We start from the raw sequence: 13,230 nt of genomic DNA on the forward strand, positions 1-13,230 counted from the left end.
CAAATTGCAAAATTATCACAAATGACAAGATTGAAGGTCAAAATGAAAAAAAAAAAAAAAAAAGTTTGGATCTATTTATAACACAACTAGGTTTTTTTAACACACTAATTTTGAACAGGCAAAACCTCTCATGTCTCTTGGATTATTAAACACAGAATTTGATTGCGTAATTAACTAACAATAACTTTGTTTTTTAACAATCAAGTAAACTTCTCATTTTCCGATTTTAATTATTTCCTCTTGTTGTAATTTAGCTACTCGGTAGTTATTCATGATTAATAAAAAGCCTCATATTAAATGTTCTAAATATAAATAAACAAATACCTTTGTTGATTAAATATATTTAAATTATATAACCTTTAGACTTATGTATCTTTATTTAATTTATTTATTTTTATAAACTCATTTAATAACCTGTGACATCAACTCAAGGGTCCATTCATGTACAAATCAAAACCTAAAGAGCCCAAATTGTAAATGAACACAAATTGCCTTATCATCATCATCATCATCATCATCATTCACAGGATAATATTTGGATTTGGATAGAACACACAAAAACACAACCAAAACCCAAAAATAACAAAAACAACAACAATGGCAATGGCCAGTCCTTCTTCTACTTCAGCCACTCTAACTCTATCATCAATTCATCTTCACCAAGAACCTAAATCATCCCTAATCTCTTCTCTAACTTTCAAACAAAACCCCCCAAAACAAAATCTTTTTCATCTACAGTCCCACCAATTAGAATGCTTTCTTAGACCTAAGTCCAAGATTTCACCTTTTTTGGTTTCTGCTTATGCCGCTGAAGCTGACTTGGCTGAAGATGTTGATGAGGATGTTTCCGGTGGTGGTGTTGCCACCGTGGCTCCGCCGTCCCCTTCTAAACCCAAGAAAGGGAAAGCTGCCTTGCCTCTTAAAAGTGACAGGGTATGTTTCATTTTTTTCAAATTTAATTTTGACTGTTTTATATTATAAATTTTGTACTTTATAGTTTATAATGTGTAATATTTGGAGTTTTGATTAATTGTATACATTTGAAATGTGAAATGTGAGGCGTCATGATGTCGTCGAATGAGGTCTAAGGTTCGACCCTCACTAGGTTAACATCTTTTGGGTGACCTAGGAAAATGTTCGAAAAATGTTCACTTATACGTCGATTAGATCATGTACATTTGAGACAGTGAGTCACTGGTAACTTGAACAAGGAAAACCTTATCTGTTTATCTGAAATGCGAAATGTAATTTTGTTATATTAGGTGCTAGCTTATATATATATATATATATACATACTTCAAGTATAATACTTGTGTATATACATAGCTATTTAAAAAAATTTGTGTTATACAGGTGTAAAAGTAGCTACATTGACTGGATTAGAATGAAATGGGGTCAAACCCATAAGTCTTATCTGTAAACAAACTATACTCTTAGTAGGCTGCCGATATTCAAGAAACTTAGTTTTTCTGTTTGTTTATGCTGTTAAAACTCATAGTAAGAGGTAATTATAGCATATGGTCCTATGAGATTTGGCTGGTTGCCACTATGAGGTTAATGAGGGAAATATGTTTCTTGAAACGGGTTCCAACCGGAATGATATGTGGCAGTTGTTTTAAGTGTTGCATCTGAACTCTATATTCTGTAGGAAAGACATTTATTGCTCCCTTTTTCTGCAAGATGAAAGCATTGGTCCCATATTAAGGGTCCTTCAATATAATTATTTTTTTTGACAAAGATGCATTTTTCATAGAAAATTCGTCAAAAGCATACAGTTACAGGTAGCGAATTAGCCGTTTAGTCAATGATCCTTTGATAACACAAAGCCTTACAGACCATAGTATCGGTTGTCTAATATTGGCTATCTATACACTAACCAAATTGTGACCTAAGTAAATAATGAACATGTATGAGAGTTTGATATGTTCTCTTGGCAATAATTCGTGTATAGACTGTTTTTCCATATGCAACATAATAGTTAAAGGTTATATTTTGGCAAATCTTAAATGTCCATTTTATGCTTATGTGTCCTTTGACAAGTTATGAGTTCTTTTGAGAAATGGTTCATCCATTTGATTTGTTTCTCATTGTTATTTTGTCTATTGCCTTTTCTCCAATTTCGGGTTATCAGACTAGGTCGAAGAGATTCCTGGAAATTCAAAAGCTGAGGGAGAACAAGAAAGACTATGATGTGAAAACTGCAATATCATTGCTCAAGCAAATGGCAAGCACAAAGTTTGTAGAAAGCGCAGAAGCACATTTTCGTCTCAACATTGACCCAAAATATAATGATCAACAGCTAAGAGCAACAGTAAGTTATAAAAATGCATTACTTGGAGTTTGATGTATTATGCTTTATAAATATCTTCTGATATTCCATTTCCATACGTTATGTTGTAGGTGAATTTGCCCAAAGGTACCGGTCAAGTTGTCAGGGTGGCTGTTCTAACTCAAGGTATTTTTTCGTTTGCTTTAAACTATCATTTTTATTCCCTTTTATTTCTCACTTAAAAGCTCTGCTATAGTTCTGACGTGATAGAAATGGCTTAGAAGTCTCTAATCATGATCTTGTTGAATTCCTATATGAATTGTTGAAATCCACAGGTGAAAAGATCGATGAAGCGAAAAATGCTGGAGCAGATATTGTTGGTGGAGAGGACTTGATAGCACAAATTAAAGGAGGATTCATGGAATTTGACAAACTTATTGCCACCCCTGATATGATGCCTAAGGTTTTACTTTTAGATGAATTTACGACAACCTTATGTCCTTGAAATGAAAGTGAACAGAGAAATGTTGCCACATGTCTTTATTACTTCCATCTTCCTACTCTGTTTGTAACTTCTCTTTGTCCCCAAAAGATTCATTTTTAGAATAGTCTTTAGATAATTTTGATATTTCTGAATTGCTCTTTGTTCTTTTTTTTTTTTTTTTTTATAGAATTGTTACTTATAAGTGTTTCTGTTCCTTTATACAAGTCCTTTATTTTCAATTACGTAAAATTTCATTAATTCTGGGAACAAATTTTTTTTGGATCAGTGTGCCGCTCTAGGAAAGATATTGGGACCCCGAGGACTTATGCCAAACCCAAAGGCCGGAACTGTTACCACCACAATACCTCAGGTAAGATACAACCAACACATATTCACATGACATGTGTGTTTATACATGCTTACATCCATTGACTATATCGAACTTTGCAGACCATAGAGGAATTTAAAAAGGGGAAAGTGGAATTCAGAGCAGACAAGACAGGAATTGTTCACTTACCATTCGGGAAGGCAAATTTCTCAGAAGAAGATCTTATAGTAAACCTTATCGCTGCAGTGGTATAACTCCTTCCATTTCAAAAGCTTTAACGCATGGAGATTATTTTGTAAGCATAATTGCATTTCAACACACTTTCTTAATTTTTATATTTATTCTTTTGCAGAAATCAGTGGAAACAAACAAGCCAACTGGGGCTAAAGGAGTATACTGGAAAAGCGCCCATATATGTTCGTCAATGGGGCCTTCAATCCGGTTAGATATCAAGGACATGCTTGATTTCAAGCTTCAGTAGTGAATGCATGAATGTCTAAAGAAATGTAAACCATAGATGTAAATTATATCATACGCTGCTTTATTAGCTTCTCGAGGTGTGTTCTTAGAAGACGGAGTGATGCAGTATAGCATGGTTGACAAAAGGAAGAGCACCAAAGCTATTTCCTGGATCAACATTCTCATTAGTGTTCTTCCTTTTTTGCCAATTCAACAATACACTTGTATGACTGTTATATTGGTTCTAAGCTTTAATTTTGGTTTTGTGACGGATGGCTCAATTGACAACCAAAATTAAATAAATTAAGGTAAAATTACACTTTTGGTCCTTGAACTTGGCATGTTTTTCACTTTTAGTCATTAAACTTCAATAATTGCAAGTTATACACTAAACTTGCCATTTTTTTTTCACTTTTGGTCACCGCATCAACTTTGTTACCTTTATTCCTTAACTTGCCTAGATTTGTTGGTTTTTATTTCAGTTTTTATTATTTTCATTTATTCCATTATTAAAAGTGATAATCGATGAAAAATACATTCAAAACTCAATCCATTTACATGATTTATTACAAATTTTATAACATGAATAAAAATATTTATTGTTAAATTAAAAGGCGTTATCAATTATTCAGAGAAAAAAAAGTCTAGAACACTTTACTCCGGATAGACGTTACAATATCTTATTTTTATTATAGTTTAGCAATAGTTGATAAAATGAGTTAAGGAAAACTATATAAATTTATATAACACAAACAAAAATATTTACAATTTAAATAAACATAAGAAGACTAAAAATTTCAAAAAGAGACACTAAAAAAATCTAACTTTATAAATAAAAATTTCAACTAACAATTATTTAATCGTCGTTCAAAAAGAAAATCAAATATTTAATCTAATCAAACTATTTTATAATCAATAAAGTAGTAAAAAAAACTGTTTCAAAACCCTCACAAATGAATATGTATTTTCACTAATTGAACAAAACAAGATCTAAGACCTGAAATTAGGTCAATTATCACTTTTAATAATGGAATAAATAAAAAGGATGAAAAGCAAAAAAAAAAAAAAAACTAACGAATTAGGGCAAGTTAACGGAGGAAAGGTAACAAAGTTGACGCGGTGACCAAAATTGAAAAAAAGTGGCAAGTTTAGTCTATAATTTGCTATTTTAAAAGTTTAATGACTAAAGGTGAAAAACGTGTTAAGTTCAGGACCAAAAGTGTAATTTACCCGTAAATTAATGATTGAATTGAACACATTGTTACCGACCGAGATTGTTTGCAGTTGTAACTTAACACTGAAATAACTATGAGTAATATACATAGATGTTGGGTGTGTATTAACTAACCCCTTGGATTGCGAAGGCTGTAAGAATAATGGACTCGTGGATCTCCCTCATATAATGATTGTAGCATTGTTGATCAGTTTTAGAGGTCTACGAGGGTTGAAGCCTATGACACTAGTAAGTAAGTAAACACCTAATTAATGTCGTTTTTTTTTACATTTTTAGGTCTTAATACCTCAACGATTTATAGGAGAGGTTTAGATGTATACAATCTTATCCCTACCACGAGGATGCAGAGAGGTTGTTTTCAGGTTTCATCTAAGATAAAAAAAAAAATCTCCGACCTTGCAAGGCATGAAAATAGAACCATTAGACTCTGTTTCTATAGGCAAAAGTGTTAACCACTTATCCGACCTTGCTGGTTTTTGAAGCCAATGACACTATTTTATTATTATAGGGTGGTTTGATGTCAACTTTCTAAGGCCCTTCCCAGTAGGCTGTCGATGGGGTCGTCGCCCATTGACGGCAACGTTATTGCTAGCGACCCTTCCAGGTCCAAGTCGTCGACTCCCAATGTTGGGCAGAAGGGCGTGTACGAGTGATATATAATATTAAAAGTGAAAGTAGGGCAGATTTTTTGTTTTTTTATTTTGTTTGACATGGATGGATATATAATATTAAGAGTTCTGCTATAATATATGTGAAAGATTAAGTTTTCAAATTTATAAAACATGTAAATCTTGTTATGAAGAATGCTAGATATACATATATTTTCCTAACTTATCCATTGTTATGTAAAATTTCCATCTAAACAAATTTTCTAATACAACTTTTTAACCATATTCTTACTTTAACCATATCTATATTACTTATTAGATAGACATTAATATTTGATAAGCAACATAGTTTGATCAGTAGTAAATACTCTGGCTTTTAGAGACAGAAGTCATGAGTTCGATTCTCATCCCATGCAAAGATTGGAGGGTATTCTCTACCAATTAGGTAGAATATGAAACACCGTCGAGGTATTGGAGCTTAAAACCCGTAGAAGACAACATTTATTTTCTTTCTCTTTTGCATTAATACTTGATTGTTATTAGGTAAGTTAGAGTTAAGTATATAAAATCGACGCATGTCATTAATTTATAGAAATGAACCAAATGTTGATTAAAAATTATAATCATATTTTAGGTTATTGATAAATAAATATCCATTGGCTTATCAAATGAACATTATACTTTATTCTACGTAATTATTTAATATATAACCATAGCTTGAACAAGATATATAGTACATTGATATTAAAAAATTCATATTACATAAATCATCAAATTAATACAATAAGTAGATCTTACATATAGAAATGGAAATGACATTCTTATTTATCTCATATAGTAGTACGTAAGGTTGAAATCCAAATAGCATATATTGGTCATCATGACCAATGTCATTTGAGAGTTGCATCAAGTGTCAAACCGAAATCTTTGAACTTGTCTTGAGTAATTTGATCAATTTTGTCCCCCATCTCTTTGGTTAAATGATTTTGCCAATCTCCCACCTCACCTCGTCGGAAAAAAACATGATTACCACAAACAGGTTTGTTGTTAATATGCGTATATTTTCCGGATTTGTTTACCTCCAAGTTCTTCAAATGCTCAAAGCCACAAAGAGTAATAATCTTTTCCACCACTTGGTTTTTTTGTTCCTCAACCGAAATAGGCACCCCCATGAACTCTGCCAACCTCTTGACATGAACCTCTGGCTCTTTTTTCATCTCTTCATACCTTAAGAACAATACCTTATCTGGATGTTCAAGACTAGCTTTCCAAAATCCCAATACATGATCCCAATAAGGTCCATAATCCATAACACCCTCACAAAACAACTCGAAAGCTTTATCGAATGATAGGGCAGGTAGGTGTTTTGGTCTCATTTGTTTCACAAAGTGAAACATGGAGACAAAAACATCTTTTGGATCCCTACAAATGTAAACAAATTTACACTCATCTTGAAATGTGGAAGGAAACAAATTAAACGCAAAATGAGAGGAAATTAAACGAGGTGAAGGCAAGAGGTCCATGTTAGTAATAGCATGGTCTTGAGATATGTAAGGATCAAGGCTTGGAAAACAGCTTTGCGGTCCCTGACGAAGCAGAGGATGGTCAGAGAAATCAGGAAAGCGGGAGCGGTTCATGATGGCGAACATGAGGGCTTTCAGCCAGGTTGTCCCAGCCTTTATGAAGGAACACAAGAAGATATCAGTAGACCGATAGTTGAAGTGGTTTTGCATCAGAGTGGCACCCAACAAGATAAAGGAATGTAACCATTGGCCCTGATATAGCAACACATGTTGTTGAACCCACCCGTCTGCTTTTGGAAGCTCGTTGATGAGCTCGGCGTGTCGTTTGCGAGTCTTTTCTTGATCAGTTGACATGTTTGGATGGAATTAAGTGGAATGATGTATATGTATATATAATATGATGAACACACAAACTGCAAGCATCCACATACTTAAATCTTGAGCCCCTGTCCACATACTTAAATCTCATATCTGTAAAAGAATTGACATCTGTTGTTAGGCATTATCTACACCAATTAACTTCTGTTGGCCCACACATTCTTTTCACATCAATACCTTAGAAAGATTCTAACATATATAGTCCAAGAAGCCAACAGAACGATCAATTTCGTTGCAGTATTATTTTACCATCCCACATAAAAGTATATATATAGCAATAACCTCGGCGTGTCATTTGCGAGTCTTTTCTTGATCATCTTGATTAGTTGACATGTTTGGATGGAATTAATTGGAATGATGTATAATAATATGATGAACACACAAACTGCAAGCATTCTATGTTCAGTTGAAAATCTTGAGCCCTTGTCCACATACTTAAATCTCATATCTGTAAAAGAATTGACATCTGTTGGTCCTTTTTCTGAAAAAAAAAATGAAATCATTGGTCCTTTTTCTGCATATGCAACACATGTTGAAATGATGAATATATTTTTAAGGTTTAGTTTTAGATGGATATACGACAACCTTATGTCCTTGAAATGCAAGTGAATAGTGCACATGCCTTTATTTCTCCCATTGTCCTACTCCGTTTGTAACTTCTCTTTGTCCCTCAAAAGATTCGTTTTAGAAAATAAAGAAAGAAATTGTTCACTGCCGTCTTCTGTGAGTTTGAGACTCAATACCTCGACGGTGTATGCGGGAGGTTAAGATGTAGGTAGATCTTACCTCAACCAAGGTAGAAAGACTGCTTCCAGTTTCTACATAAATTGTAAAAAACAACCTCCGGCCTTTGCATAGGATGAGGATGAAACTCATAATCTCTGTTTTTCAGACAGAGTGTTTACCGTTGATCCAAACCACGCTGCTTTCGTTGTAGAAATAATCTTTACATAATTTTGATATTTCTAAATTGCTTTTTTTTTTTTTGAGAATTGTTATAGCTTATAACTACTTCTGTTCATTTATACAAGTCCCTTATTGTCAATTACGTAATATGTCATTAATTCTGGGAACAAATTTTTTTGTAGATCACTGACTAGTGATCCCGAGGACTTATGCCAAACTCAAAGGCCGGAACTGTTACGACCACAATACCTCAGGTAAGATATAGCCAACACATAGTTCGCATGACATGTGTGTTATACATGCCTACATCCATTGAGTATATCAAACTTTGCAGACCTTAGAGGAATTTAAAAAGGGGAAAGTGGAATTCATAGCAGATAAGACAGGAATTGTTCTTATAGTAAACCTTATTGCTGCAGTGGCATAAATCCTTCCATTTTGTAAGTTTTAATGCGTGGAGACCGTTATGTATATACAATTGCATTCCGACACACTCAATGTTTTTTTTGCAGAAATCAGTGGAAACAAACAAGCCATCTTGATAGAAACTAGAAACTAAGCATTTGTTAATGCTATTATATGGTTAGAGGTAAATATGGGACTACTTTATATATACAAGAAACAGAGAAAATTTGTCAAAACTATATAGTTCAAGACCAGTTTGAGGTAGAAAGCAATAAAGAGATATTGTTCAATATGGCCATGACGAATTTTATGAGACACAAAATAAAGCGGTTAACGCTGTACTTGTTGTTGTTCCTTTTCCACTTGAACCGATTAACCAATTTGCCTGCTCTGCCTTCTAGTTCATCTTCATACTGTATATTGGTATAACTCGAATCGGCCCTAGAAAGAAAATAAACTAAGTGATTTATTAAACACTATCGAACAAATAGTACACCGCAAGATTAACAGTATATGTGAGCTAGCTACAATACCTGTTCTTCCTGCTCAGCCTTGAGCACCTGCATTATCTACACCAATTAACTTCTGTTGGCCCACACATTCTTTTCACATCAATACCTTAGAAAGATTCTAACATATATAGTCCAAGAAGCCAACAGAACGATCAATTTCGTTGCACAATCAATAGTTACAGTATTATTTTACCATCCCACATAAAAGTATATATATAGCAATAACATATGTTATGCATCGCATATGTATATATATATACTTCATAACAAACAATTCTTATATGTATAGTAAGTAGTTACTATAATGTGGTCATAAGATAGTCTATAAAGTATAAACGCGCCAACTGATGTAATTAGTAATTACATCTTTTGCTCGCTCTTTAGTCGTTATTGTACTTCTCCTCTCTCGTTCGACACCAAATAGCAAAAAATTCATGAGCCTAATCTATATTAACTCATCCTTAGTAATTACATCTTTAGTCTTCAGGATTATATGGCGTCTCACATTTGTAGTACCTATACACAAAAAAAATAAAAATTGAGAAACAGGAACTGCTTCTAGAGAGGTAACCAACACTCAGGAATTCCGATTTGATAAACTTCATGAGCCTAATTAATATTAAGTCATCCTTATAAACTTATCAAGACTGCTTTTTAATTAAGAAAACCCTAGGGCGCGTTTAATTCACGAAAACACCACTTGTTTTCCTTTTTTATTTTCCAAGAAAACATGAAAAACAGGAAACACGTTCAAATCATAGTTTTCCACTTTTCTATGGGAAATTAGAATACACATTTTTATTGTTTTCCACTTTTTATTTTCTATTTACTAAATTTTGAAAACCTCAACTTATATTAACTCTTATCTACGCCCCAGTCCATGCCCCTCGTCATCCCTCGCCCCCACCCCGTCAGCTCACAGCGTCACCCCCTACCCCCACCCGACCCCAAACCTCTCACTTAACCAAGTAAATTATAACATCTTTTTTAAAAAGGAAAATGATGAAAATAACGTTTTCTAGTTTTGAAGGCGTTTTCAAAGTTCTCATTTGTTCTCTAGAGATGGAAAACTCTTTCAATTTTCTAGAGAATTAAAAATGGAAAATTTGAAAACATTTTCTACAACTAAACGCGCACTAAAAATCAGTGAAAATAAAAAAAAAAGGCATTCATACGTATGCATATAATGCCTAATATAAATGGAGTAATAAAGAAATCCAATTTGATAAATTCATGAGCCTAATCTATATTAGCTTCTCGAGGTTTTCTCTTAGAAGACGGAGTGATGCAGTATAGCATATATGGAGCATGGTTTAAAAAAGGATCGGAGGAGAGCACAAAAAGCTATTTCTTGGATCAGCATTCTCATTAATAGTGTTCTCCCTTTTTTGCCAATTCAACAATACACTTAACACTTGTATGACTGTTATATTGGTTCTAAGCTTTATTTTTGGTTTTCGACAGATGGCTCAATCGGCACCCATATATATATATATATATATGGGAAAAAAGAATATAAGGCTGTCCGACACCTAAACTTAGGTGTGGAACCACTCACATAATAATATTTTATTATTTCTTGTTTAATTAATAAATGCATGGGCCCCTGATTTTTATGGATTAAAAAAACAATATGTAAGTGTTCCCATCTATATATATATATATATATAGGGGTTGGGTACTGTAAAATAAATATTAAAGTAAAACAAATAAAACAAGATCTTGACTCTTAGATCGTGGTTATATTGATGCACAAAGATTCACGAAGTAATTGATGCATGGTGATTTTCATGATGCACGGTGATTTTCAATGAATAAAAACCTATTGTTTTATTTGTTTTACTTTAATACTTGTTTTATTTTACATATATATATATATTAGCTATGATATATATGGCATTTGATCTCCTGTTCATGGGGTTCATGCATTGGCACAATCACATCAAAGTCGATTCTTTCTTGTTTGCAAGTAAAATACGAAACTTAATAGTTGAATTGAACACATTGTTACCGAGATTGTTTGCAATTGTAACTAATACTTCTATGAGTAATACACATAGATCTTGGGTGTGGTTCTACTAACCCGTTGGATTGTGAAAAGTGATGTATCTCCCTCATATATAGATTTGTAGTGTTGTTGACGGGACAATCATGTATCATATACTCGATTCGTACCATAATAAATTTAATTTAGGAAATTGATATATAGTTTTAAAAAAGTCTCTTAACTAATAAGATGTTGCCTTTATTTTGTTGGAACCTTTTTTTACAACTTAAAAGTGACCATTTAGTTTGAAACGAACAAAAAATTGTAATGTGTAATCTATTTTAAGGCTGAAAAAATATATAATAAATTAATATATATATATTAAAAAGAAAGGTGTGTAAAGAATAGTAACGGGCTAATTTATTTTTTTGGGCCCGTTTTCATTTTCTTAATTGGTCACTTTATTTTCTTTTGGACCCATCTTATATTCTTAATTACAAATTATGTTTTTATCTTTTAAATTGCTTCCAATTTGTTTACAAAAGATCACTTCTTTTAATTACATATTATTATTTTTTAAGTTTGTAACATTTTTAAGATTATCTAATCTTATTAGAAGTGAAATATTACATAGTATATATACACATAAAAGTAGGGTGTATGTTTGGAATATATACACTTAACCATTTTCGAAAATTTTGTTTGCAATACTTATTAGTTTCAATGTCATTTTGGTTGATGTTTTATTATTATGAATTATTTTTGTTTCACTTTCTATTTTCAGTGATTTAGGAAATTAGCTTTAATTATGTTTGTATTATTAAATTTGTTTTTTTATTTTAAATACTCTACTTTCATACTTATTATCTTTTGAAATCTATATAATATATTAATCTGTTATAAAGTTATACTGTCGATTTTTTCTAATTTATAATTGCTTAATCATTAAAAAATCAATATCAACTTAGGTTTTGAGCTATATAATATTTTTAAAAACATGTAATAATTTACGGAACACAATAAATATAATGTCTCCCGGGAGCAACGTCCGGGTAACGTATCTCGTTAATAACTATTACTAAAGTGGTCTAATGTACCTTCTAATGTGTTCATACAAGGTCGCGTATTCCAAATTTTCAAGGTAACATATTCTGGACATGGTCAAAGAAAGAACTCAAAAGTGATCACGTTTGCACTCTAAATAGCCGCTTATATTAAAGTTAAAAGATTTATATTTTCAAGATAACCTGAAAGAACCTTTCTATTTACATGATTAATATCCAATGTGATGGTTTTGTGGCAGCATACGTTATGGAGTTTCTCGTGTAAGACGTTAATGGTCAAAGTAATATATTATAGATTATACGTCATCACTGTAAGTATATCGTGTCATGATGTCACTATTATATACGGGGTAATAACAATTAAGGTTTTAGATAAAATAAAACAAGTATTAAAGTAAAACAAATAAAACAATAGGTTTTCCTTCACTGAAAATCACCGTGCATCATGAAAATCATTGTGTATCAATTGTTTTGTGAATTTTCGTGTATCAATTTAACCATGATCCAAGGGTCAAGATCTTGTGCGTTTTACTTTAATATTTCTTTTACAATACTCAATCCCTAACAATTTAACCAAAGCCTGAAGCTAAAAAGAATATAATTTTAAGTTTCTTGTAAAATTGTTGAAATCAAACATGAAATAGAACAAGATAATAAAGAAATTATATTATCTAGGTTTATAGATACAAGGGTTTGTTTTTTCTAAATTGAAAGATTTTTTTTTTTTTCGAAATTTTTAGCTGGGGTATGACATTAAGAAAAACCGCACCGTATATTGGTGCGGTTTACAAATATTCTGAGAGAAAAACCTTAAGGTATGTCATTCTTTAAGATCGAACTCAAGATTTTGGGCTAAAACGAGAATGACTCTGACCCGCTGAATTCTTAATATATGCAATAATTACACAAACATTGTGTTTTTGAATAAAAGATTTCAAATAATACATTTGAATTGTGGATTTAGTATAATCATACTTTGCATTTAATACATAAAACTTAATGATAAATCCTCCTAATAATAAGATGAAGACACATGGAAAAATCAAAGGGGGGGGACCAGGGGTGATGTATGT

The 13,230-nt window shown here is 32.2% G+C and overlaps 2 protein-coding genes across 3 annotated transcripts; one reads left to right on the forward strand and one right to left on the reverse strand.

The window, feature by feature from the left end:
* Positions 1–525: 525 nt before the first annotated feature.
* On the forward strand, positions 526–3,809 carry LOC122604488 (50S ribosomal protein L1, chloroplastic). Its single transcript, XM_043777379.1, has 7 exons — positions 526–933; positions 2,132–2,311; positions 2,401–2,455; positions 2,605–2,732; positions 3,040–3,123; positions 3,204–3,329; positions 3,434–3,809. Exons 1-7 carry the CDS (start codon positions 598–600, stop codon positions 3,560–3,562), a joined length of 1,038 nt encoding a protein of 345 aa, XP_043633314.1. The 5' UTR covers positions 526–597; the 3' UTR covers positions 3,563–3,809.
* Positions 3,810–6,128: 2,319 nt separating this feature from the next.
* LOC122605914 (cytosolic sulfotransferase 17-like) lies at positions 6,129–7,694 on the reverse strand. Of its 2 annotated transcripts, XM_043778874.1 has the most exons (2): positions 7,566–7,694; positions 6,129–7,217 (listed from the first exon to the last, which is right to left on the reverse strand). In XM_043778874.1, exon 2 carries the CDS (start codon positions 7,113–7,115, stop codon positions 6,273–6,275), a length of 843 nt encoding a protein of 280 aa, XP_043634809.1. In that variant the 5' UTR covers positions 7,116–7,217; positions 7,566–7,694; the 3' UTR covers positions 6,129–6,272. The 2 variants fall into 2 exon arrangements, with proteins under 2 accessions (XP_043634809.1, XP_043634808.1); XM_043778873.1 differs by lacking the exon at positions 7,566–7,694 and having other exon boundaries at positions 6,129–7,307.
* Positions 7,695–13,230: the final 5,536 nt, after the last annotated feature.

This window comes from Erigeron canadensis, chromosome 6 (assembly GCF_010389155.1).
Source record: "Erigeron canadensis isolate Cc75 chromosome 6, C_canadensis_v1, whole genome shotgun sequence".
NCBI classification, from domain to species: Eukaryota; Viridiplantae; Streptophyta; class Magnoliopsida; order Asterales; family Asteraceae; genus Erigeron; species Erigeron canadensis.